The sequence below is a fragment of the Eriocheir sinensis genome, chromosome 20 (assembly GCF_024679095.1).
Source record: "Eriocheir sinensis breed Jianghai 21 chromosome 20, ASM2467909v1, whole genome shotgun sequence".
Taxonomy (NCBI): Eukaryota; Metazoa; Arthropoda; class Malacostraca; order Decapoda; family Varunidae; genus Eriocheir; species Eriocheir sinensis.
This window is the reverse complement of record NC_066528.1, coordinates 14,202,015-14,229,349: the sequence shown is the minus strand read 5'-3', so window position 1 is coordinate 14,229,349 and position 27,335 is coordinate 14,202,015. Positions and strand designations below refer to the sequence as shown.

Below are 27,335 nucleotides of genomic sequence, written 5' to 3'. Positions count from 1 at the left end.
TCCTTCCCTCCTCTTATGCTTCTTCCTCTTCCTTCATCCATTTTTCTCATCTCCTCTTTCCTCACTTCCTTCATTAGCTCTTTTACCCACTTCCTTTCAATTCACTGCTAACTTTTCTTTCTCATCTCATTCCAATTTCCTTTCTTTACTCTACTCCATACTCCACTTCATCTATCAACTCTTTGCTGCTACTCCTCCCTCCCTTCTTCCCACACTCCCTCCCACTAACCTTCCTTCCCCGTGTTTACTACTCCTCCCTCCCTTTCTCATCCCTCTCCCTTCTTCCCACACTCCCTCCTACTAACCATCCTTCCCGGTGTTTCTCCTTACGCGTGTGGGCCAGGAATAGGCTGGTACCTCTCCCTTTACTAACTGCATCAGCTCCCACACTCACACTGACGACGCGGGGTGGGGAAGGGAAGGGGACTGCTGGAATGGAACTAGGAAGGGGCAGGGGAAGGGAACTAGAGTAATGGAACAGGGAAGGGGAAAGGGAAGGAAAGGGGAATAGGAAAGGGGTCTACAGAAAGGGGACAGGACAGGAGAGGGGAAGGAAAGGGTAGGGAAACGGAACTACAGGGAGGGAATAGGGAAGGGAAGGGGAATACAGGAATAAAACAAGGAAAGGAAATGTAAGGGGAAGGAAAGGGGTCTACGGAAAAGGGACAGGAGAGGGGTAAGGAAGGGTAGGGAAACGGAACTACAGGGAGGGAATAGGGAAGGGAAGGGGAATACAGGAATAAAACAAGGAAAGGATATGGAAGGGGAAGGAAAGGGGTCTACAGAGAGGGGACAGGAGAGGGGTAAGGAAGGGTAGGGAAACGGAACTACAGGGAGGGAATAGGGAAGGGAAGGGGAATACAGGAATAAAACAAGGAAAGGATATGGAAGGGGAAGGAAGGGGGTCTACAGAAAGGTGACAGGAGAGTGGTAGGGAAGGGTAGGGAAAGGGAACTACAGGGAGGGAATAGGGAAGGGAAGGGGGAATGCAGGAATAAAACAGGGAAAGGAAGTAGAAGGGGAAGGAAGGGGGTCTACGGAAAGGGGACAGGAGAGGGGAAGGGTAGGGAAACGGAACTACAGGGAGGGAACAGGGAAGGGAAGGGGAATACAGGAATAAAACAAGGAAAGGAAATGGAAGGGGAAGGAAAGGGGTCTACAGAAAGGTGACAGGGGAAGGGTAGGGGAAGGAAAGGGGACTAAAGAATGGGTACAGGGAAGAGTAAGGGGAATAGGAAGGGAAAGAAAAGGGTCTACAGAAAGGGGACAGGAGAAGTGTAGGGGAAGGGGAAGGAAGGGGACTAAAGGATGGGGACAGGGAAGGAGAAGAGGAAGGGAAGAGAGTAGAGAAATGGGAGAAGGCATGGGAGAAGGACAGAGGGAGACGAGGGGAGTTACTTTACTGTGGTGTGGTGTTGCGGACAGGGCAGTGGGCAGGTCATTGGAGTACCACATTTGGCTCACACTGGACTAGTTTGATCGAAGTAATGTGAGTTGCTAGTCTTTTTTATATTATTTTAAACTGATGATTTCAACGCAGCATCAATTGTAGATGTTCCAACCTGACCTGACCTAACCTAACCTGACTTGACCTAACCTGACTTAACTCTTCCTAACCCAGCCTAACATAACCTAACCTGACCTGATTTAACCTTAACCTAACCTGACCTGATTTAACCTAACTTAACTCTTCCTAACCCAGCCCGACAACCTAACTTGACCTGACCTAGCTTTTCCTACCCCAACTTTACTTAACTCAACCTGACCTAACCCAGCCTGACCTAACTCTACCTGACTCGATATGACCTGACCCCTCGCTGCCAAAAATACGATGTTCTAACGCGTAAGGAAATTATAGAAGGGCTTTAGGTGGCGAACTAGAGAAACTATGGAAAGAAAGGAAAGGAAGGTGAAGGGTTTTGTTAAAGTTTATTGAGCTGTTACTTAAATGTTTTTCTTTTAAGCTTATATTTTGAATGGTTTGTTTTTGTTTGTTTGTTTTGTGTGTTTTGCCCCTGACTTGCCTCCCTTGATGTAAAAAAAAAAAAAAATGTTCTAAGTTTCTATTTTTTTTATCTCTGTGTGTGTGTGTGTGTGTGTGTGTGTCTCTTGTTTCGTCTTGTTCAAATTGTTTCAGGAACGCATTTGGGAATTTGATACGCCCTTCTAGTCTCTCGTTACACTCCCTTCGCCAATTAACTCCTGCCTTGTTCTCTCCTTCCCTCCCTCACAGCTACACTTGGCTCATGTGTTTCCTGAGTATTATTACACTTCCTCCCTCCCTCCACTCCCTTCCCTTTCCTCCTCTCGCTTTCCTCCCAGCTTGGCAATCTCTCACTTCCCTCCTCCCTCTCTCTTTCTCTTCCTCCCGAGCAATATCACATCTCTCCACCTTCTGTCTTCCTCCGCTCAACTTTAATCTATTTCCTCATCTTTCCTCACCTGCTTTCTCGCCTTCTCGTTACCTGCTTCTCATCTCTTATCTGCTTTCCTTCATACTTTTCACATTTTCCTTTTCGAATTTTTATTGCCTCCTTCATTTCTCCTTCCCATGCTTTGTTCCTTTCACGATTTCGTATGTTTTCTTCCTCCTTCTCTTTCTTCTCTTCTCTTTCTCACCTGTATTTTCTCGCCCTTGTTACCTGGTCTTCCTCTCGCTTCCTCTTTCTTACTTGCTTTACTTCTTCCTTCTGATCTTCTCTCTAACTTCACCTCAACTTCCTCCTCTGCTTTCTCTCAAACTTCATCTGCTTCTTACCTCACACTTCTCACCTTCATCTGCTTCTCAATTCACTTCAGTCTCTCTTTTTGCTCTACTTCTTCCTTCTGATCTTCTCCTCTCTAACTTCACTTCAGCTTCCTCCTCTGCTTTCTCTCAAACTTCATGTGCTTCTCAATTCACTTCAGTCTCTCTTTTTGCTTTACTTGTTCCTTCTGATCTTCTCTCTAACTTCACCTCGACTTTCTCTTCTGCTTGCTCTCAAACTTCACCTGCTTCTTCCCTCACCTTTCTCGCTTTCACTCTCACACACTTCATCTGCTTCTCATCCCACTAAATCTCTCTTCCCTGCTTTCCTTCATCTTTTGTTTCTGCTTCTTATCTCATTTTTCTCCTCTGCTTTCTCTCAAACTTCACCTGCTTCTTATCTCACCTTTCTCACCTTCTCTCTCTCACACTTATCATCTGCTTCTCAATTCACTTCGTCTCTCTTCCCTGCTTTACTTTTTCCTTCCGATCTTCTCCTCTCTAACTTCACCTCAACTTCCTCCTCTGCTTTCTCTCAAACTTCATCTGCTTCTTACCTCAACTTTCTCGCTTTCACTTTCTCACACATTTCATCTGCTTCTCATCCCACTAAATCTCTCTTCTCTGCTTTCATTCATCTTTTGTTTCTGCTTCTTATCTCATTTTTCTCCTCTGCTTTCTCTCAAACTTTACCTGCTTCTTACCTCACCTGTTTCACCTTCACTCTCTCACACACTTCATCTGCTTCTCTATTCACCCACTAAATCTCTCTTCCCTGCTTTCCTTCATCTTTTGTTTCTGCTTCTTATCTCATTTTTCTCCTCTGCTTTCTCTCAAACTTTACCTGCTTCTTACCTCACCTGTTTCACCTTCACTCTTTCACATACTTCATCTATATCTTCTCTTCGTATTATCTCATCTCTCTTACCTGGTTTCTTTCATCCTTTTTATCTTCTCATCTCACCTCATTTTCCCTTACTTTTATTTTTCATTTCTCCTATTCTGTCTATCCTTTCCCTATACCTCCGTCCTTCTCTGCTCCTTTCCCTCATCCTTCTTTCCTTCCTTCCTTCACTTCAGCTTCTAATTTCTCCTATCTTGTTTATTTTCCTCACTATACCTCCGTTGTTTTCCTCATTTTAAACCTCTCTCACCTACCTCATTTCTCTACCTCGTTTGTCTCTTACTCCCTTCACTACCTGTATTGTTTTTTCCTTAACTTACGCCTCTCTCTCTCTCTCTCTCTCTCTCTCTCTCTCTCTCTCTCTCTCTCTCTCTCTCTCTCTCTCTCTCTCCCCCCCCATTCACTACCTGTCTTCCTTTACCTGTCTCCTCTCTCCCTCCCATTTCACTTCCTGTCCAATTAGCTTTCACCTTATCTTCTCCCTTCTTATCTTACCCTCCCATTCCCCATGACTACTTCTAAGATCTGCTCACTCTCCCCTCCTCCCCTTCCTTGCGTAGTCCATCTCCACTGCACTGTATAGCTCCCCTCGTCTCCTCCCCATTGCTTTCTCCTCTCATTCCTATTCCCATTGTCCTTTTCCTTTCCTGCTCTCTCCTTCTCCTTTCCTTCCTATAGTGTTTTCCAGTTCTCCTTCCCCCTTCCCTTCCTGCAGTTTCCTTCCCTTTCCCTTCTCTGTTCTTTTAGTAGTCCGTTTCTCCTATTCCCTATCCTCATCTTCCTTCTCCTTCCCTTCCTCCTTCCCCTTCTATGCTCCCTTCTAATAGTCCTTCCCTTTCTTCCTCTCCTTTCCCTTTCTCCTTCCACTTACCTTTTCCTTTCCCTTCTTCCACTTCCCTTTTCTCCTCTCCCTCCTCCTCCTTCCCCTCCTTCCCTCTTCCCTTCACTCGCTCTTCACACGTAGACGAAAAAGAGAGAAAAAAAAAAACGAAGGTACAGAGATGGATTGACTCGTAAGAAGTGGTGGTGGTGGTGGTGGTGGTGGTGGTGGTGATTGGTTCAGGGACGTCAGATCAAAGAGATAAGTCGTCCTCACTGATTAGCTTGTCGGTTACATGGTGGGGGGGAGGGGAGATGGGTTCAAGGGGGGGGTAGGGGGGGGGTTGTCGAAGTGTCTCTCCTGATTGGCGGAGAATTTATGAACTTTACACTTTTTCCCGTCGAACATTTTTTGCAAAGAAGTAAAGTGGGATTTTTAATGTTTTTCTCTTAAATTACCTCATTCTCTGTAAACAAGAGAAAAAAAACATACTCATTAGTTTAGGTAGACGAAGTTAAAGCGAAAATGCAAGAATAGAGAGGTGAATGAAAGCAAACCGAAGAAAGTGAAAAAAAAGACTCTCATTCTTTTAAGTAGACGAAAGTTAAAGCGAAAATACGGAAATAGAGAAATGTAATGAAAAACGAAGAAAAAAGTAAGAAAAGGGAAATCCACACTCATTGTTAAAGCAAAGTTAAAACGAAAATTAATGAGCAAAAGAAAGGAAAAAAAAGTAAATAAAACTATTTTTATTTTGAAGCAGAGAATGTTAAATCGAAAAAAATGAAAATGGAGATATGAAAAAGAAAAACGAAGATAAGTAAAAAAAAAAATCCACACATTTCTCAAGCATCCACACATTTCTCAAGCAAAGTAAAAAAAAAAAAGAAAATTGAGAAGCAAAAGAAAGTAAAAAGGAAAACGGTAAAACACTCATTCTTTTTAAGCAGAGAAAGTTAAAACGAAAAAAATGAAAATAGAGAAATATAAAGAAAAACAAAGATAAGAAAGTAAAACAAAAAATCCACACATTTTTCAAGCAAGGTTAAAACAAAACTAAAAAAGAACTTGAAGCAAAAAAGTAAAAAGTTAAAAAGAAAAAAGTGAAAATTGAGAAAAAAAAGACAAGAAAGTAAAAAAAATATCCACACTCTTTTTCCAGGCAAAGTTAAAACAAAAAAACGAATACTAAGAAGCAAAAGAAAGTAAAGGAAAAGAAGTCGAACACGCTAATTCTTTAAGCGGAGAAAGTTTAAACAAAAACACGAAAACAGAAAAGTTGGAAGAGCAACGCAGAATTATACAAGCGGGATTATTTTTTTTGTTTCTTTCTTGGTTTTGTTTTCTTTTGTTTCTTTGTGTCCCTGAGCTGCCTCCTCGACTGTAAGAAAAAAAGTTCAAAAAGCAATGCGAAATTATAAAAAAAAGTTGGAAGCAAAGCACACTAAACCCAGGCACTGAAAAGGTAGAAAAGGGGATCGGAAGGCCTTTCAGAAGGTTACATGAAGCAAACACCTGTGGAGCCGTTAATCCTGTTGCTCCTGTTAGTCCTGTTAGCTCCCCTCAGGGATTCACGAGGCGTCAGAGGGAGCCGGAAAAAAGAAAAGGTTAACGGAGCCGGGCGGACTTCGATTACTGCTACGTGCATCTCTTTTGTTTTAGTGTCGTTCATGATTCACGGATTCAACATTTCCCGGACTCGTTTTTAGATTTACCTTACGATGACATCAGCCCGTTATTGAGACGGGCGAATTTTATTTATAGTGACTGCCGTCTTATATGACTTGCCTGGCCCATGCTGCCCCCCGGTGCTTCACGTGAACGAAGTCGCTTAATTAAGGGTTGGCTGAAAATCTTGGCAGCGTGTAGGCAATCTTCCGCGACTCTGCTATGGTCGGAAATCATCAGCGTGTATCGGTGGGACTCGAACCTGGGTCCTTGGGCTTACCACTGAGTCCCCTCCGTGACTCAGGACGCGGGTAGCGGGTTTCCTCCAAGCTTACCCGCGTCCTGTATGGCCACTCCTATTAGATAACATGTGTTTGTTCTTGCCTCTGACCCGCTAGGCGTCCCGCTACCCTCCCAGCAAACCGCGTGCAGTGTGGCCGCACCCGAAGCAGACCTGAATAGATACAATAAGATACAGTGACAATAAAGGAAAAGTAGTGAAAAGAAGGAGGGAGAAGGGGCAAAAGTTGATTGAGCCAGAATGTGGTATTCACCGAAAAATGACTTAGGCAGTTAATGGACGAGGGTGATGATATATAACTGTACACAAAAGTAGATACATAAAGAGTGTGTTTCAAGCTTGTTCATATGAAAATGTCTCAGTGAAAGTGATATGTTTGTCACGAAAATGAATGTCGGTGAGAATGAGTTAGCTGATACAAAAATAGACGTTACCGATACTGATTTGTTACTGATTTGTTGATATGAAAATGTCTTAGTGAAAATGATTTGTTTGTCACGAAAATGAATGTCGGTGAGAATGAGTTAGCTGATACAAAAATAGACTTTGCCGATACTGATTTGTTGATATGAAAATGTCTTAGTGAAAATGATTTGTTTGTCACGAAAATGAATGTTAACGAGAATGAACTAGTTGATACAAAAATAGAAGTTACCGATACTGATTTGTTGATATGAAAATGTCTTAGTGAAAATGATTTGTATGTCACGAAAATGAATGTTAATGAGAATGAACTAGTTGATACAAAAATAGATGTTCCCGATACTGATTTGTTGATATGAAAATGAGTTAGTGAAAATGATTTGTTTGTCACGAAAATGAATGTTAATGAGAATGAACTAGTTGATACAAAAATAGATGTTCCCGATACTGATTTGTTAATATGAAAATGTCTTGGTGAAAATGATTTGTTTGTCACGAAAATAAATGTCAGTGAGAATGAATTAGTTGATACAAAAATAGATCATACCGATACTGATTTGTTGATATGAAAATGAGTTAGTGAAAATGATTTGTTTGTCACGAAAATGAATGTTAACGAGAATGAACTAGTTGATACAAAAATAGATGTTGCCGATACTGATTTGTTATGAAAATGAGTTGGTGAAAATGATCTGTTGACGCGGAAATAGATGATTGTGATAGTGATTTATTGGTACTAAAAGAAGTAGTACTGAAAATGCGAATACGAAAAAAAAAAATATATCAGTGAAAATGATTTGAGAAAAAAGTGTCACTGATAATAATTTGGTCAACAGGAAAGTGAATGTTAGTTATGATTTATAAAGTGAATTAATGAAATGATTTGTTGAGATGAAAATAGATGTTATTGATAATTTATAGGAACGAAAATGAATTAGCGAAAATGATTTGTTAATATGAAAATAGAAGTTAATGATTTATAGGAACGAAAATGAATTGCAGAAAATGATTTGTTGAGATGAAAATAGATGTTGGTGATAATTTGTAGGAACGAAAATGAATTAGTGAAAATGATTTGTTGATATGAAAATAAGTGTTAGTAATAATTTATAGGAACGAAAGTGAATTAGAAAAAGATTTGATAATATGAAAATAGAAGTTAGTAATGATTTATAGGAACGAAAATGAATTAGTGAAAATGATTTGTTGATATGAAAATAGAAGTTAGTAATGATTTATAGGAACGAAAATGAATTGGTGAAAATGATTTGTTGAGATGAAAATAGAAGTTAGTGATGATTTATAGGAACGAAAATGAATTAGAGAAAATGATTTGTTGAGATGAAAATAGAAGTTAGTGATGATTTATAGGAACGAAAATGAATTAGTGAAAATGATTTGTTGAGATGAAAATAAATATTAGTAATAATTTGTTAGGGCTAAAATGAGTGTTACTGATAATGATTTGGTTGTTACGAAAATAGATTCCAGTAATGATTTGTTGACGCGACGGTGGTAATGATAACGATGTAGACGCATAGTTAATCTCCCTGGCTCGAAGCTTAAGCTCTCATCTCGCAGCTTAACGTTCAGCTTACCTCACTAACTGGGCGTGCTTGTTAGTGTTCCAAGAGGTAGTCAGGTCGTCTCTGTCTCTCTCTGTCTCTGTCTCTGTCTCTGTCTCTCTCTCTCTCTCTCTCTCTCTCTGTCTGTCTCTGTCTGTCTCTGTCTCTGTCTCTGTCTCTCTGTCTCTGTCTGTCTCTCTCTGTCTCTGTCTCTCTGTCTCTCTCTCTCGTATATAAGAAAGCCAATTTATGAGGTGGAAAAATATATATTATCCTGCTCCTATATCCTCCTCCTCCTCCTCCCCCTCCTTCACTTCCCCTCCACTCATCATTTTTTTTCTACTCTCTCTCTCTCTCTCTCCACTTCAAAGGGAGGAAGAGAGGGAGAGGAATTGGGTGACCTCACACACACACACACACACACACACACACACACACACACACACACACACACACACACACACACACTCCCTCCTCCCACACACGATAATAATTAAAGAAAAACGGGATAAAGAAACCGACTAAACAAAGGAAGGAATATGAATGAGAATTAAGAGAGAAAGGAACAAAGTATTTAGAGAACGTGGAAGAAACATTAAAATTCAAAGTAGATAAAAACTCGAAATTGATAAAAAAAAATAAAAAAAAAATTCGGAATAGATACAAATAATCGGAATATATAAAACTTAAAATTCGAAATAGATAAAAATATAAAAAAATTTGTTCGTTTTTTTTTTGTTCTTCTTGTCTTCTTTCCTTTCTTCTATCTTTTGTTATTTATTTTTCTCTTGTCTATTCTTTTTCTCATTTTTCTCCATTCCAAGTTTCTCTCCTTTCCTTTTTTCTTTTTTTTCTGTACACTCCTTTCCCATCTCTCTATTCATCTGTTCTCTATTAATTCCCGTCTTCTATCTCCTTTTTTTTCTCTTAGTTATTATTTTTCTCACTTTTATCTCTCCCTTACAATTTTCTCTCCTTTCCTTTTTCTTTTTTTATATTTTCTCCGTTCACATCTTTCTGTTCATCTGTTCATCTATTCTCTAGTCATTCCTTTCTTTTACTCTTGTTTCCTCTCGGCTGTTGTTTTTCTCACTTTTCTCTCCCTTCCAATTTTCTCCTTTTTTTCTCTTTTTCTATATGCTCTCCTTTCTCATTTCTCTATTCATTTTTCCGTCTTATTTTCTTTCTTTCCTATCCTTATCTCCTTCCGTTTCCCATATAATTATTGCCTCTCTTCTCTTCCTCATTCTCTTCCCTTCCTGCCTTACCTTTATTGTTGTTGTTTTTTCTTGTTTTTTATTAGCGGGCCAAAAAAAGAAAAAAAATATTTACGAGACGGTAGCCTCGTCTGAGAAAGAAAGGAAGGAAGGAAGAAAGAAAGAATTAACGAATGAATGAGACAAATAAATAATAAAAAAAATAAATAAATCGATAGAGAAAAAAAAGAAAGAATGGAGCAAGATAAGGACAGCTGACGTGGAGATTAGCCTAATATTTCTACAATCCGAATGTGACGGAGATGAACACTGAGGCCACGTCCAAGTAAAGCCAACACCCCGAACCTTACCTATACCATCTCAGTTTATCTTTATCTATCTACCTATCCATCTATCTGTCTGCCCCTCTATTAGGTGGGTTACGTAGAGTTAGGTTTGGTTAGTTAAAATCATTCGGCACGCAGCGCTGGAAGGGACATGGCTTCAGCGGTCCTCAACGGGAGAAATAATAAGTCGCTCGGCTGTTCAATACGCATGTGCACTGGGGGAATACACAGCAGGAAAAACATTAATTTGCCTGGTTTTGTTCTAGCTTGTTCACTTGTGATCACCGTTCCCAGATTGTCGTACTCAGAACATGGTATTTACCGGTTTCTGACGCCTAACTATAGCCAGGAAACATTAGGAATTAACTATTTTAACGATAATTATAAGTGAATCTCCTTATTGGGGTCCACGAAACAGTTTTGGGGTCGGAAGTCGGTAAATATAAGAGGCTGAGTAAGACAATCTGGCAACTTTGCTCGTGATCTTTGTGAGCGGTGAGTGAAATCTAGAAACAGTAAGCAAGTTGAACCTCTCTGCGAGCTATTTTGCGGCTGCGGCGACGGGCGACGGCGGGTGCACAACAGGCACTGAAAAGTCAATCATTTAGTGGTATCCGGAAAGAAATACGATCTCCATAATAAACAGCATCATATTTTGTCCTGAAATAAGCAGTCGGCGTCTCGAAATTAGTAGGCTACCCTCTTGTGAGCAATCCCCCCCAAAAAGTCGCTGAAAAAAAAATATCTGCATAATAAACATCATATTTTGTGCAGAAATAAGCAGTCAGCGTCTCGAAATTAGTAGGTTATCCTCTTGTGAACAGTCCCCCCCAAAAATAGTCACTGAGTCGGTAGGCTATTAATGTCACGGAAAGATCACGTTTGAAAAATAGAACGCGACATTACACTGTACTCAATCGTTCCTCCCGTATCGCGCATGCTGGTTTAAGATCAATATTCGCAGACGCTTCCGCATCTCACATTAACTATTTACGAAGGCCAAATATGTAGGAGATTAGTCGCATTCTCACGAGTGTTCTTTTCTCGCCGTCACGGTACAGGGAGAGCCTTGTCACGCTACCACAACCAACACCAGGGTCATGAAACTATACCCATTCTTGAACATGCCTACAACTTGTACGAAAGCCTTGTCAAATATGTGTTCTTAGCGCCGAAATGCTGAAGAAAATGGCCCTTGCAGTATTTTTTTATCTTCCTCTACAAATATCTTCATCTTTCTACTATGAGCGGGCTTTTTTTTTTTTATCAGCGGGCTTTTTTTTATTGAGCGGGCTTTTTTTTATTGAGCGGGCTTATTTTTATTGTTTCCTTTTTTTTTGTCCCCTTGTGCTGTCTCCTTTGCTGTAAAAAACAGACAAGCAGATAGATAGATAAAGATAGACTGAGATGGTATAGGCAAGGTTAGGGGCGTCGGCCTTAATTGGACGTGGCCTCAATGCTCATCTCCGTCACATTCGGATTGTAGAAATGTTAGGCTAATCTCCACGTCAACAGTCCTTATCGTTCTCCATTCTTTCTCTTTATTTATTTTATTTTTTCTTTATTTATTTTCTCTCATTCATTCGTTAATTATCTTTCTTTTTCTTTCTCTCTTCATTTATCTTTTATTTATTTCTTGTTTTTAATTTGTTTTTCTTTGTCTTTCACTTTTTTCTTCTCTCTCTCTCTCTCTCTCTCTCTCTCTCTCTCTCTCTCTCTCTCTCTCTCTCTCTCTCTCTCTCTCTCTCTCTCTCTCTCTCTCTCTCTCTCTCTCTCTTCCTTTACCAACACGTTTCTCCTCCTCCTCCTCCAGTTCTTTATTTTTACAACCCGTTCTTCCTCCTCCCTTCACACCTTTCTCTTCTGTATTTTAAAGTCCACCTGTGCAGTCCACCTGTCCACCCTTCCTCTCCCTTCCCCTCCCTTCCTTCCCCCTGCCCTTCATTTCCTCCCTTCCGCGTTTTCTTTATTCCATTCACTACTTTCTTTCTTTCCCTTCGAACTTTCCATTTCAATACATTTTTTCGTGTTTCTCTGATTGTGTCTTGTCGCCTTGCAGTTGATTTCTATTCCCTGTTCCCTCACGCCCGTCCCTCACTCTGTCTATCTATCTGTCTGTCTGTCTGTCTCTATCTATCTCACGGGGTCCTGATGGTTGAGTCTCTGTGCTGTGTAGATTGATCGGTGACGCGGCCGCCTGTGATCAATGGGACGGTAACACGAATGGGTTGAATTGCACATTGACAGACAGACTACCGTACCTTCCTCCTCTCTCTCCACCTCCTCCTCTCCCTCCTCCCTCAATCGGCGCAGTTATCCGCCTCCTGATTCCCGTGATATGAAGGGATACAGATTGGGTGTCAGCGGCGGGGGTCTGAGGTCTCGCGAGGCAGTTGTTATCTTCCCACTTCTTTGTGTCGAATTCTTAGCTCGGTGTTAACAAACGCTTCCGCTTCTCACGTCAGCAATATCCAAAGGGCAATAAAGAGATCAACTGGGTTCTCATGAGTGTTATTTTAGGTTCATGGTGCAGAAGAAGGGTCGAGCGACCACCAGGGTCATCAAGCTACCCCTGGATATGCTCAAAACTCCTACGAAAACCGTGTCAATTATATGTTCTTGTGGTCCGAATTGTTTAGAATGTGGCCCTCGGTATTTGTTTCCTCATCCGGGACAGTTGTGTTACGTGGCGATGACTACATCTTGGTTCTTGTTTTGGTGTTTAGCCTTCACAAAGCAAAAAGAACAACAACAAAAACAAAACAAAAAACACACTAAGCGGGAAAACAATACCTTAAAATGCAGAGGTCACTGAAATCAAACTTCCAAGTATTTCGACCGTGACACCTCCGTTCACAACAACATAAATAAATCTAGACAACATTCACTTGACCCAAGAGCAAAAAAGACATCAGCTGAGGACATGCTTCGATTGTTGTGACATTTCCATCCACAGCAAGAACAATACCGACATAAATATTGCCACGTAAAATCAAGACAATACTTATTTGCTCAAAAAGACAAAGACGGACGTGACGGCAACATGATCACCCGCCTTGCCACCTATCAAGCCTCCATTAGTGCCGGCATGATAATAAGTCCGTGGGGGGGGAAGGGGGGGAGGGGGAAGTGTGTGTCTCCCCTCTTCCTTCCTTCACGTGGCCGGCATATGACCACAGATGTTGCGCCGACTAAACGAAACTTTCCAACTTTTTCCTTCCCGTGGCTTGGACAAGATTGGTTGGGTCATGAGCTCCCCGATGCTTCTCCTCGCGCACGGAATGTAAGATTGATGCAAGATTGGCCTCCGCTGGTATTGTAGTACTGCAAGGCGGTAGGCGGTGGCTGAGTGGTTAGCGTGCTGGGCTCACATTCACCACGCCATGGACAACGTTGGTTTGAATCCCCACGCTACCACCTGAGATTTTTCAGTCGCCGCCGAGTGGCCTAAGACTACCCACATGCTGTCCAGAAGACCACCCATCAACCCGGACTCTAGATTCTAGGATTAAAGATGAGCTCCGGGAGGGCAGCATGAGCCAGTGCAAGATGGCGCCACTATAAACACTCGCTTGCGCCAGAACGGACTGGGCCAACCATCAGGCCCCACCGGGAAGAAACCTTGGACCGACCATCAGGATCCACCGGGAAGAAGCCTACCGGCGCAATAGGCCAAGAGTAAAAAAAAATAAAAATAAAAAAAAATACCCATAACCTAATTGGTGGTCGAACTGGCACGGCCGCACTCATGTGAACGCCAGAATCTACCACACCTAGAAGGGACTAAATGCTACGAACATAGTATAGGAGTGTTTTTTTTTTTTTGTTCAATATGCAGAAGCGTGTAAAACTATCACCAATATCACAAAACAGTTCATGGAAATCCAAACAGTTTCTATGCGAGTTTTTTTTTTTAACGGATGTACAGAGGCGCCGATAGGTTTGATAGCATGGGAGTAGATCTTTCTATCTTTCTTTCTTTTTCTCTTTTTTTTCGTCCTTTTTCTTTTTCTTGTTTTCTTTTTTTCCGTCCTTTTCTCTTTCCTTTCTGTCTATCTTCATATTTATCTGGTTTTTTTTTCTTTACGTTTTTTTCTCTTGCCTTTCTTCCTTTTTATCTATCTATCTACTTATCCATCTATCTCTTTTTCTTTTTTTGTCTTTCTCCCTTCCTTCCTACTTTCCATCTTTCTTATTCATTTATTCATTCACTTATTTATTTACGTATTTACCTCCTTTCCTGTTCCCGTATACCATCCCCTAATCACTCTACAACTAACTAACTCTACATACAAAAAATCAACTCCAATACAACTGCTCAAACAATCAGAAGGTCCCAACAATTACAGCTCTATTACAAATCCCCCAATTACCTCTGCTCCATTATTGTATAGCGAACACCTCCCGTCATAATCATTTCTATTCATACCCTGCCTGGTAATCCTGCCATTGAATAGTAATTACCAGCCTCTTATCGACACAAACCACCCGTGAAAGCGTAATGTTGTTTTGGGCGAGGTATTGTGTGTGTGTGTGTGTGTGTGTGTGTGTGTGTGTGTGTAGTGGTGATTCTTGGGTTGGTTTGATGTGCATGTAAATCTGTTGCTTGTTCTTGTTCTTCGTCTGTCTTCGTTTTCTTCGTTTTCTCGTCTTCTTCTTCTTCTTCTTCGTCGTCTTTGTCTTCGTTTTCGTTGTTGTTTTTTTGTCTTTTTCTCGTCTTCTTTTCTTGTTCTCATTCTTCTTCGCGTTCTCCTTCTTCTTGTTCTTCTTGTTCTTCCTCTTTTCCTTCTTGTTTTTGTTTTTCATGTTCTTTTTTCATTGTTATTCTTGTTCTTGTTTTTCTTTTTCTTCGTCTTCTCTCTTCCTTTACTCGACTAAACTCCTTATCTTAATTAACTCTATTTTCGTCTATTCTTTTCCTTCTACCTCTTTATCTTCTTCTTGTTCTTTTTCTTTTCTTCGTCTTCTACTTCTTTCATAATTTTCTTCATTATAGTTTTCTTCTTTTTCTTCTTCATCATCATTATCATTTGCATTAATCTTTTTCTTATCTATATCCTCCTCCTCCTCCTCCTCCTCCACCAGACCTACAGACACCCTCGCGGCCTCGCCATAGACCGACAAGTCTTCTGGTGTCTGTTCTTCCTATGTAATCTTCCTTGTCCTCGTCCTCACCTCCTCGTCCTCACCTCCTTGTCCTCACCTCCTTGTCCTCGTCCTCACCTCCTTGTCCTCGTCCTCACCTCCTTGTCCTCGTCCTAACCTCCTCGTCCTCACCTCCTCGTCCTCACCTCCTTGTCCTCGTCCTAACCTCCTCGTCCTCACCTCCTCGTCCTCACCTCCCCGTCCTCACCTCCTTGTCCTCGTCCTAACCTCCTCGTCCTAACCTCCTCGTCCTTACCTCCCCGTCCTCGTCTTCCTCGTCCTTCAGCAATCAGTACAGTTCAGGACGGGGGCATCAACGCCTCCTCATGGCCAACACTAGACATACGTCATCTTGGCTTCGTGTTCGTGTGTCGCAACGTTAATAAAGCGACTAGGATCTGTTCGCATTGCCGCCGTCAGGGGAACACGAGGAGTATATTTCTCCGTTATTACGAGGATAGGAGCGGCGTCACTATGGTTGGTTCACCCGAGTCTGAAGTGAGCATTATCGCGCAACGGCAAACTGCAGCCTCTCGACGTGTCCGATCTCGTGACTGTATCCTAGCTTACGCATAGTAGACAATCGTCAATGTCAATAATATGCAGGCAGCAATTACGAACAGCTATTTGCGACATTACTAATATTTTTTTTTAACTCAAAATCGACTATAATTGCCGGTATTTGTTATTGCTACCTGCATATTATTGACACTGAAGACTGTTTTGCGAAGGCTAGCACACAGTATCCACGATATCGGACTCGCCGTGTTGCTGCCGTTGCGCGATAATACTCACTTCCGACTTCTCCTACTGTGTTTTCGTGCCTGATGTGGCCTCCCCTTCTGCCCCTCCTTCTTTGTAACTTCGTGACCTTTTCTGCCAATCCAATTTGAAACCTTGCTTTCCCCATCCCCCCTTTCTTTTTAATTTCCTGACCTTTTCTTCCAATCTAATCCGAGACCTTGCCTCCCCCCCTCATCTCCCTTTCCTTGTAACTCCTGACCTTTTCTTCCAATCTAATCTGAAGTCTTGTCTCCCCACATATCCATTTCCTTGTAACTTCCTGACCTTTTCTGCCAATCTAATCTGAGACCTTGCCTCCCCCCCTCATCTCACTTTCCTTGTAACTCCTGACCTTTTCTTCCAATCTAATCTGAAGTCTTGTCTCCCCACATATCCCTTTCCTTGTAACTTCCTGACCTTTTCTGCCAATCTAATCTGTAATCTTGCCTCCCCCCAGCTCTTTCCTTATAACTTCACGACCTTTTCTGCTAATCTAATCTGAAACCTTGCCTCCCCCCTTCAACCTTTCCTTGTAACTCCCTGACCTTTTCTGCTAATCTAGTCTAAATTCTTGCCTCCCCCGATCTCCCTTTCTTTATAACTTTCTGACCTTTTCTGCCAATCTAGTCTGAAACCTTACCTCCCCCACCTCCCTTTCCCTGTAACTTCCTGACCTTTTCTGCCAATCTAATCTGAAACCTTGCCTCGCCCCATCTTCCTTTCCTTGTAACTTTCCGACCTTTTCTGCCAATACTCCTCTCCCTTCCTTCTTTGTAACCCCCTGACCTTTTTTGCCAGTCCTCCTCTCCCTTCCTTCTTTGTAACTCCCCGACCTTTTCTGCCAATCCTCCTCTCCCCTCCTTCTTTGTAACTTCCTGACCTTTTCTGCCAATCTAATCTGAAGTCTTGCCTCCCCCATCTCCCTTTCTTTAACTCCCTGACCTTTTCTGCCTCCCCTTCTCCCCCTCCTTCTTTGTAACTCCCTGACCTTTTCTGCCAATCTAATCTGAAGTCTTGCCTCCCCCCATCTCCCTTTCTTTGTAACTCCCTGACCTTTTCTGCCAATCCTTCTCTCCCTTCCTTCTTTGTAACTTCCTGACCTTTTCTGCCAATCTAATCTGAAACCTTGCCTCCCCCACCTCCCTTTCTTTGTAACTTTCCGACCTTTTCTGCCAATCTAATCTGAAACCTTGCCTTCCCTCATCCCCCTTTCTCTAACTTCCTGACCTTTTCAATCAATCTATTCTGAAACCGTGCCTCCCTGTAACTTAGCGACCTTTTCTGCCAATCCTCCTCTCCCCTCCTTCCTTGTAACACCCCGACCTTTTCTTCCAATCTAATCTGAAATCCAAAATCTGAGCTCTTCCCGGATCAAATAGAGTCCAGTCGCGAGTGAACGTTTTGCAATATATTTTTTTTTTCGTTCTCTGGTGTTGCATTCCGCTTCGTTACGTTAGTGAAGAATTGCCGCTACCTGGATATTGTTTACAGGACTCGTTGACGGGTTTTGGTAACAGATATTCTTGACGTATTTTGTTTACAGCGTTGTATACGTGTTGGGTGTACATGGTCAGTTTATAGTTTACACATTTTGGAAAGAGAAGAATCATTGGTTACCTTACGTGAATTCTTGTCTCCTTTAAAAATAATAAAACGGAAGATGATGATACTGTGACTTAAGGCTTAGTGCTGTAACCTGGTCCTCCTCCTCCTCCTCCTCCTCCTCTTCCTACTACTACTCCTCCTTCTTCTCTTTCTCTTTCTCCTCCTCCTTCTTCTCTTTCTCCTCCTCCTTCTCTTCTTACTCCTCCTCCTCTCCCTCCTTCTCCTCCTCCTCCAGCGCGTGAAGAGTTTGGAATGATCAACGTTGCTGAGCTTGTTCAGGTACAACTCCTTCAAGAAACGCATTGATCGCCACTTTGCTGCATCGGGAGTGAACTGAACGTTCCCAAGAGTAGGTACACAAGTGCTTTAATCCTTCCCTGCAAGCCACTCCTATGGCAAACGGATTGATTGAATCACTGAACGCAGGCAGCCTAGTAATGAGCTAACAGGCTTTCTGCTGCCTGCTATTCCATGTTTCCATGTTTCCCCTTCTCCTCCGCTTCCTTCTCCTCCTCCTTCTTCTCTTTCTCTATCTACTCCTTCTCCTCTTCCTACTCCTCCTCCTCTCCCTCCTTCTCCTCCTCCTCCTTCTTCTTTCTCTTTCTCCTCCTTCTCCTTCTTCTCTTCCTACTCCTCCTCCTCTCCCTCCTTCTCTCCCTCCTTCTCCTTCTCCTCCTCCTCCTCCTCCTCCACCTCCACCTCCCCTTCTCCTCCTCCGCTTCCTCCTCCTTCTTCTCTTTCTCTTTCTACTCCTTCTCCTTCTCCTCTTCCTACTCCTCTTCCTCCTTATCCTTCTCCTCCTCCTCCTCCTCCTCCTCCACCTCCCCTTCTCCTCCTCCGCTTCCTCCTCCTCCTCCTCCTCCGTAACTAAAAGCCGACTTAAAACAGAAAAAAAATCTACATTCGGTACAAACAAAACTTACGAACCCAATTAAATATTAAGCATCCTACCTTTCTATTAACATCAAAGGCTCCGGGAAGGCATAGTTAGCGTATTGACGAAGCGCACGTGGACGGGAATCGAACACGGGACACTATTAGGGAAGCGAAGGAAAGCTGAAGTTCAAAGGTCGAAACATGAGACTGCAGGCAAACAAGGAGGAGGATGAGGAGAAGGAAGAGGAGGAGGAAGACGAGGAGGAGGAAGACGAGGAGGAACACAACATCGTACACTGAACAAATTATAAGTGACGTTACGAAAGTTGGCGTGTGTGTGTGTGTGTGTGTGTGTGTGTGTGTGTGTGTGTGTGTGTGTGTGTGTGTGTGTGTGTGTGTGTGTGTGTGTGTTCGCTACACTGCAGGAATTCGTTATAAGCAAGGTTGTAAGATTCAAACACAGACGCTGAATCAATAGAAACAAAGATCGCCGATGCAAAATTCATGGCCGCTGACATTTTGGAAGCAGCAGCGGCGGCGGTGGGCGAGGCAGCAGAAGGCGAAGGAGGAGCGGCGGGAGGGTGCTGAACGGCGGCAATGTGTAAACTAATGTAAAGTAAGAAGGAATTATACTTAAAAGACCTCGGTAAGCATGGCGAGGAAAAGGAGAACGGGAAAAGGGAAGGAAGAACGGAAAAAGAAATGAAAGAACGGAATGAAGAAGAAGATAAACGCTGGGAGGATTGTGAACGCCTGGAACGTGAAAAAGTATGTAACCTAAGCTGATGATAAAATATGTAAGTAGAAGAATACTCAGAAACCTCAGTAAACAAAGGAAGGAGGGAAAGAAAGAACGGGGAAGGGAAAGCAAGATCGGGAAATGGGTAGGAAGAACGGAACGCTGCCAAGATGTAAAATAATGTAATAGAACGTAATGGTAAATGTGACGTGTATTAAACAAGGCTTTATTTTGCTGAGTTGTGGCTAGGAGGAAAGGAAAGGAAGTCAAGTGATGATATCTTGTAATCTGAGGACCATATTTTCAAGCATTTCGGGGCCTTGACACTCCACATTTGATACGGAGGTTGTTGTGGGTATTTCCATGGGTAGTTTTGTGATCCTGGTGATGGTTTGACAAGACTTCTGCACCGTGAATATAAAAAAAAACACGAACCCGATTAATCCCCCTCGTCACCAATCCACACTTTGCAAGGTTTTCGTAGAGGTTGTTGTGGGTATTTCAGTGGGTAGTTTTATGAGCCTATTGATAGTTTGACAAAAATTCTACACTGTGAATATAAGAAACCCAAGAACCCGACTAATCTCCCTCGTCACCAATCCACACTTTGCAAGGCTTTCGTAGAGGTTGTTGTGGGTATTTCTGTGGGTAGTTTTATAAGCCTATTGATAGTTTGACAAAAATTCTACACTGTGAATATAAGAAACCCAAGAACCCGACTAATCTCCCTCGTCACCAATCCACCCTTTTAAGGCTTTCGTAGAGGTTGTTGTGGGTATTTCAGTGGGTAGTTTTATGAGCCTAGTGATGGTTTGACAAGACTTCTGCACTGTGAATATAAAAAAACACAAGAACCCGACTTATCTCCCTCGCCACCAATCCACACTTTGCAAGGCTTTCGTAGAGGTTGTTGTGGGTATTTCAGTGGGTAGTTTTATGAGCCTAGTGATGGTTTGACAAAAATTCTACACTGTGAATATAAGAGACCCAAGAACCCGACTAATCTCCCTCGTCACCAATCCATCCTTTTAAGGCTTTCGTAGAGGTTGTTGTGGGTATTTCAGTGGGTAGTTTTATGAGCCTAGTGATAGTTTGACAAGACTTCTGCACCGTGAATATGAAAACACACACGATAAAACGCCAAATCTCCTTCGTCACCAATCCACACTTTGCAAGACTTTCATAGAGGTGGTTGTTTGATTACTTCCACGGGTAGTTTTCTGAGGCTATGTATAGTTTAACAAGGCTTCTGCCCCACCATGACTGTAAAAAACTCATGAGAATCCGACTAATCTTCTTTGTGGCTTTTGGGAATAGCTGTTGAGAGTTGAAAGTGTCTTTGAATACTGGCTTTACACACATTTGATAAGGTCTTCATGGAGGTTGTTGTGGGAGTTTCATGGGAACACGGTTAATCTCCTTCGTCACACACACACACACACACACACACACACAGACAGACACACACAGACAGACACACACAGACAGACACACACAGACAGACACACACAGACAGACACACACAGACAGACACACACAGACAGACACACACACACACACACACACACACACACACACACACACACACACACACACACACACACACACACACACACACACACACACACACACACTTAGTAAGGTTTTCGTGGATATCGTGTTAGAATTTCCATGGGTAGTTTTACGAGCCTGGTGATAGTTTGACAAGGCTTCTGCACCCTGAATAAAATTAAAAAACACATGTGAACTCGGCTAATCTCCTTTGTGGCCTTGGGAGATATTTGTGAGAAGGAAGATGATTATAAAGGAAAGAAATAAAAGCTACCAGATAAATAAATGAAAAACACTGCTAAAAAAAAACAACGAGAAAGATTAAAACGAAGAGAAGGGACAGGAACACACACAGACAGGCGACATCAAAACAAAACAAAGGGACAGGAACACACACAGACAGGCGACATCAAAACAAAACAAAGGGACAGGAACACACACAGACAGGCGACATCAAAACAAAACAAAAAGGGACAGGAACACACACACAGGCGACATCAAAACAAAACAAAGGGACAGGAACACACACAGACAGGCGACATCAAAACAAAACAACCAGATAAATATATGAAAAACACTCCACAAAAAGCAAACAAGAAAGATTAAAACGGAGAGGAGAGACAGGAACACACACACACAGGCGACATCAAAACACTCTCCTGCTCTCTCGTCCCCTTTGCGTTATTCAATTTTTGCTTGCTGGACACTGAACGAAGCCGGAGCCGCCATTCCCCTCACGTGTTAGGAAGTGACTGTACATTTTAGCCCGCATGAACAAGGTATGAGGGTTGGCTCGGGAGGGCTGGCAGGCGACACACTCTCGACTGTTTTCTCTCTCCAATTTAGAGGCTTGGAGTGGAGTCTGCCGGCGTGTCAAGAGTGTCCATGAATGCAACACGAGACGTTCATGTACCGAGGGAAAAGCATACACGACCTTCCACTCACCTCATCTCTGTGCTATCCCAATTCCTTATGCAAGAGTTAAACTGCATTTTTCATGTACGAGGAACAACGCACATGACCTTTTTGCAAGATTTAACCAGCATCTTCATTCTTTCATCTCTTCATGTACGAGGAACAACACGCACGACCCTCTACTTCTCATATCTATGCTATCCCAATCCCTTATGCAAGAATTAACCAGCATCTTCATTCTTTCATCTTTTCATCTCTATGCTATCCCAATCCCTTATGCAAGAATTAACCAGCATCTTCATTCTTTCATCTCTTCATGTACGAGGAACAACACACACGACTTCTTCTACTCATCTCTATGCTATCCCAATCCCTTATGCAAGAATTAACCAGCATCTTCATACTTTCATCCATGCCACTGATAAGCCCTGTAGCAACCTTCCTTCGTTTACCTTTCCTCCTGCCTACGACTAAGATATAAGACAACGAAATAAGAAAACAGTTAACCACACTTTGAAACACGGGCAAAAAAAAAAAGACAAATCAGCCACGTCATTGTAACTGAAGACTAATACACGACGTTTTAAGAATCGGTGGTTAGAGTCGACCGATGTTCTGCTCATCTGTCCTTGAAACTATACGAGAAGAGCATCACAACACCTCTCCTGAAACTGACCTCTCTTCCGGCCACTCCTGTCGACTTAAGGGACACAGTTCAGGGAGTACTTATTTGTCACCCATTATCTATTCCCCATGAGTTGCTTCCTTTTCTGTAATATAAGTGCTTTTTTTCTTTATTTTTTCTTTATTTTTTTTCTTTCTTATATATTGCTTAGGTTTGTCAGGGTGGATGTTTGCTGCAATGTCTCGCTAATCACTTGTTTTGCCACCACTAATTCTGTTCTTCGGGTTTTTCACTATTATTGGGATGTGAGGACGGTACGGGTGGAGGCTAATTAGCAGACCAGGTGGACGTCAGGTGTTTATCGGCGTTGCTAGGCGAGGATTACGTCGTGGAAAGCGTCAACAATTTCCTATCAACCATCCTCTTATTCTCTCTCTTATTCTCTCTCTCTCTCTCTCTCTCTCTCTCTCTCTCTCTCTCTCTCTCTCTCTCTCTCTCTCTCTCTCTCTCTCTCTCTCTCTCTCTCTCTCTCTCTCATTCTGTCTTCCTTTCTTTCTTTCCCTCTCACTCTTTCTATCTTTTTTTCTCTATTTTTTCTTTCTTTTGTACTTTCTTTATTTTGTTCTTCCTTTCTTTCTTTGTCTTTCATTTGTTCCTTCTTTATTTTCTTTTTCTTCCTTTCTCTCTCTCATTCACCTCCTCTCTCTTCCTCCCTCTCTCCCTCTCTCTCTCCCTCTCTCTCTCCCTCTCTCTCTCCTTCACCCTGGGACACTGACTGACTTCTGAGTTCCACACGTTGAAAATCTTTCCACCCAATTACCTTGACTAATAAAGAACACGTGTTGCTAAAGTGCCGTGACGGGGAAGGACACGATGAATAAGAGAGGAGGAGGAGGAGGCGGAAGAGGAAGAGGGAAGGGTGATACAAGAGGAGGAGAAGCAGGAGGAGGTGCAGCTAAAAGTTAGGTGAGGGCGCGAGGCAGGTAAGGGGATGAGAATCTGAAGTGAGGCTTGACTCTAAGGGGCGGGGAGGCGGAGGGCTCGGCGGAGAGACAGGGAAGTGAAGTGGAAGTGTAAGAAAGTTGCGGTTTAAAGGGACGCAGGGAAGGTGAGGCAATTCAGGGCCCAGGTGAGAGGTAAAGGGACGAAAGGAGAAACTACGGAAGAGTGATTTTAAACGTACAGGTAAAATAAAGTGTAATGGGAAAGGATGTAGGATCTGAAATGATTGAAAGGGAATGAAAGGCAGTTTAGGGAGAACAGGTGAGAGGTAAAGGTGTGCTAGGAAAGGCCGAGGAAGAGTGATTTTAAACATATAGATAAAATAAAGAATAATGGAAATGAGGAGTTAGGAAAATATGGGGAGACTGAAATAAGTGAAAGGGAAGGTGAAGCAATTTAGGGGGAACAGGTGAGAGGTAAAAGTGTACGAGGAAAGGCCGAGGAAGAAATAAAGTGAAATAAAGTAACATGTAGAAGTGGAGTTAGGGAAAGATATGGGGCTGAAATGAGTGATAAAGGGAAGGTGAAGCAATTTAGGGGGAACAGGTGAGAGGAAAGGGATGCGAGGAAAGGCTAAGAAAGAGTGATTTTAAACTTGATAAAAGAAATAAAGTAACATGTAAAAGTGGAGTTAGGAAAAGATATGGGGCTGAAATGAGTGATAAAGGGAAGGTGAAGCAATTTAGGGGGAACAGGTGAGAGGAAAGGGATGCAAGGAAAGGCCGAGGAAGAGTAACTTTAAACTTGATTTAGAAATATAGTGACATGACAAAGAGGAGTAAGGAAAAGATGTGGAGGCTGAAATATGATAACGGGAAGGTGAGACAATTTAGGGGACCAGGTGAGAGGTAAAGGTGTGCTAGGAAAGGCCGAGGAAGAGTGATTTTAAACGTATAGATAAAATAAAGTAACAGGGAAAAGAAGAGTTAGGAAAAGATGTGGAAAATGAAATGAGTGAGAAAGGTGAGCCAAGGAGAGGTAAAAGGGAAGAGGGAAGAGAAAAGAGGAAGATGGAGAGAAGGGGAAGAAGTGGAGTGGAACGAAGGAAGGGCTGGAGGAGATGAAGATAATAAGTGGAAGAGGAAAGGGAAGGGAAAGAAGAGGGAAAATGAGGAAAGAGAATAGAGAACGACAATGCAGAGGGAACACACACACACACACACACACACACACACACACACACACACACACACACACACACACACACACACACACACACACACACACACACACACACACACACACACACCTGTCATATACCAAAAATGTAATAAACGCCGACTTTTGTTTGCTTATATTAGTTTTCCATTTTCCAGTTGACTCCCCGAATCGAAATCTTTCCCCACACACCTGCCCACACGTCCCCATCCCCAGGTGTACCTCTGAAGGGCCTCACCTGTGCCTACCTGTGAGTGAGTACCTGTGTGACATGAACCTTTGTGGCGCTAACGGTATGTAGGTTAGGTTGTCAGGGGAGGAAGAGTGGATAGAAGAGTGAGTGCGGGGGAAATGAGGTTAGAGAAGGAGGAAGAGGAGGAGAAGGAAGAAGGATGTTGAGATGCGAGTAGTTGTTTGTGGTATATATGTTGTATGTATCGTATGTATGGCGGTATTTATTTATTTAGGAGCAGTAAGTAGCGGGCTTTTTTTTCATTAGTGTTTTCTTTCTTTTTTTTACGCCCTTGCACTGTTGCCTCTGCTGTAAAAAAAAAAAAGTACAGCAGTGGTATGTGGTATGTAGCCTATGTGTGCAGTATGTATTATATGTATGGGACTAGTACAGCATTTTAGTGCCTGCATGTGTACTGGAAAGAGACAAAGAAAGAAAGAGACAAAGTTAATTTATAGGAAGATAATGATGAAAATGATGTGAAGGTTATGACTGAAACGTTAATTTAAGGAATGGTGAAATGGGTAAGGAGCGTAAGATAGTTAGATGATAAGAGGAAGTTCATTTATAGACAGATAATGATAAAAACTAATGTGAATGTAATGACTGAAGTGTTAATTTAAGGAATGGTGAGATGAGTAAGGAGAGTAAAATTGTAAGATGATAAGAGGAAGTTCATTTATAGACAGATAATAATAAAAACTTATGTGAATGTAATGACTGAAGTGTTAATTTAAGGAATGGTGAGATGAGTAAGGAGAGTAAAATTGTAAGATGAGAAGAGGAAGTTCATTTATAGACAGATAATGATAAAAACTTATGTGAATGTAATGAATGAAGTGTTAATTTTAGGAATGGTGAGATGAGTAAGGAGAGTAAAATTGTAAGATGATAAGAGGAAATTCACTTATAGAAAGATAATGATGAAAATAATGTAAGATAATGACTGAAAGTTTGATTTAAGGAATGTTGAAATGATTAAGGAGAGTAAAATGTTAAGATGTTAAGAGGAAGTTCATTTATAGACACAATTTTTTTTTTTACAGCTAAGGAGACAGGTCAAGGGCATAAAGTAAAAATATTAAAAAAAGCCCGCTACAATGCTGAAACTAATGTGAAAGTAGTGACTGAAGCGTTAATTTTAGGAATGATGAGATGAGTGAGGAGAGTAAAATTGTAAGATGATAAGAGGAAGATCACTTATAGAAAGATAATGATGAATATAATGTAAGATAATGACTGAAACGTTAATTTAAGGAATGGTGAAAGGAATAAGGAGAGTAAGATAGTAAGATGATAAGAAGATGTTCACTTATAGAAAGATAATGATGAAAATAATGTAAGATAATGACTGAAGCGTTAATTTAAGGAATGGTGAAAGGAATAAGGAGAGTAAGATAGTAAGATGATAAGAAGATGTTCACTTATAGAAAGATAATGATGAAAATAATGTAAGATAATGACTGAAGCGTTAATTTAAGGAATGGTGAGATGAGTAAGGAGAGTAAAATTGTAAGATGAGAAGAGGAAGATCACTTATAGAAAGATAATGATGAAAATAATGTAAGATAATGACTGAAACGTTGATTTAAGGAATGGTGAAAGGAATAAGGAGAGTAAAATTGTAAGATGATAAGAGGAAGATCACTTATAGAAAGATAATGATGAAAATAATGTAAGATAATGACTGAAACGTTAATTTAAGGAATGGTGAAATGAGTAAGGAGAGTAAAATGATGAGTAAGATGATAAGAGAAGTAAAGAAAAGATGTGGAAGCTAAAATATGATAACGGGAAGGTGAGGCGATTTATGGAGGACAGGTGAGAGAAAAGGGATGCAAGTAAAGGCTACGAAAGAGTGATTTTAAACGTATAGATAAAAAAATAAAGGAACATGAAAAAGAGGACTAAGAGTAAGATGGAAAGATGAGTGAACCGAAAGGATGATTAAGGTTAGGAAAAAAATAATAAGGAAGAAGGATAAGGGAAATTGGATGATGAAAATGGGAAGAATGTAAAGAAAAGAAGGAAGAAAGGAGAAAAATGAAAAGGGGGAAAGGCGATGAGAGAGAGAAATGTGTTAGGGAGAAGAAGAAAGGAAGAAATGAAGAAATTAAAAATAAGTTAAAAAAGTGAAAATAGACCAAAAAAAATTAATGAAGGATGAAAATAAGAAAATAAGTAAAATTCTCTCTCTCTCTCTCTCTCTCTCTCTCTCTCTCTCTCTCTCTCTCTCTCTCTCTCTCTCTCTCACTGGTTAATGGAACAGAAAAAAGTGGGAGGAGAGTGGAAGTGGTGCATGGGTAGAGAGAGGGAGGGAGGGAGGGAGGAGTGGAGAGAAAGAGGGCGGAGGGAAAGAAGGGCACGAGGTTAGGCTGTCAGGGGAGGAAAAGTGGATAAAACAGAGTGGAGAGGAAAGGAAGAAGTTAGAGAAAGAGAAAAGAAAAAGGAGGAGGATGAGGAGGAGGAGAAGAATGCTGAGAGGCAATAGAAAAATAAATATATAGAGAAATTAGACCATAATAAAGAAATGAAGCAAATATAATTAAAGAAAAGGAGAAAGAGAAAGAAAGGAAGAATGAAGGAAGAAAGGAGAAGGAAGATGTAGAATTATTTAAGAGATGTGAAATAATGCATAGATAAATAGATAGATAGATGTAACTTTGCATTTAGAAAGTAGAAGATGATGAAGATAATTATAACCTCTCTGTTACATGCAAAGAAGGAATTAAAG

At 41.6% G+C, this 27,335-nt stretch overlaps 2 protein-coding genes across 2 annotated transcripts in view; both read left to right on the top strand.

The window, feature by feature from the left end:
* The window catches only part of LOC127001071 (uncharacterized), a 106,157-nt gene that overhangs the window by 41,211 nt on the left and 37,611 nt on the right, over positions 1–27,335 (top strand). The window contains exon 3 of the mRNA XM_050865242.1: positions 24,528–24,623. Coding sequence (XP_050721199.1) covers positions 24,528–24,623 — 96 coding nt within the window. The remainder of the gene's footprint in view (positions 1–24,527; positions 24,624–27,335) is intronic.
* The window catches only part of LOC127001212 (uncharacterized), a 348,018-nt gene continuing 345,229 nt past the window's right edge, over positions 24,547–27,335 (top strand). Inside the window, exon 1 of the mRNA XM_050865441.1 lies at positions 24,547–24,619. The gene's annotated coding sequence lies outside the window, so the exon portion shown is untranslated. The remainder of the gene's footprint in view (positions 24,620–27,335) is intronic.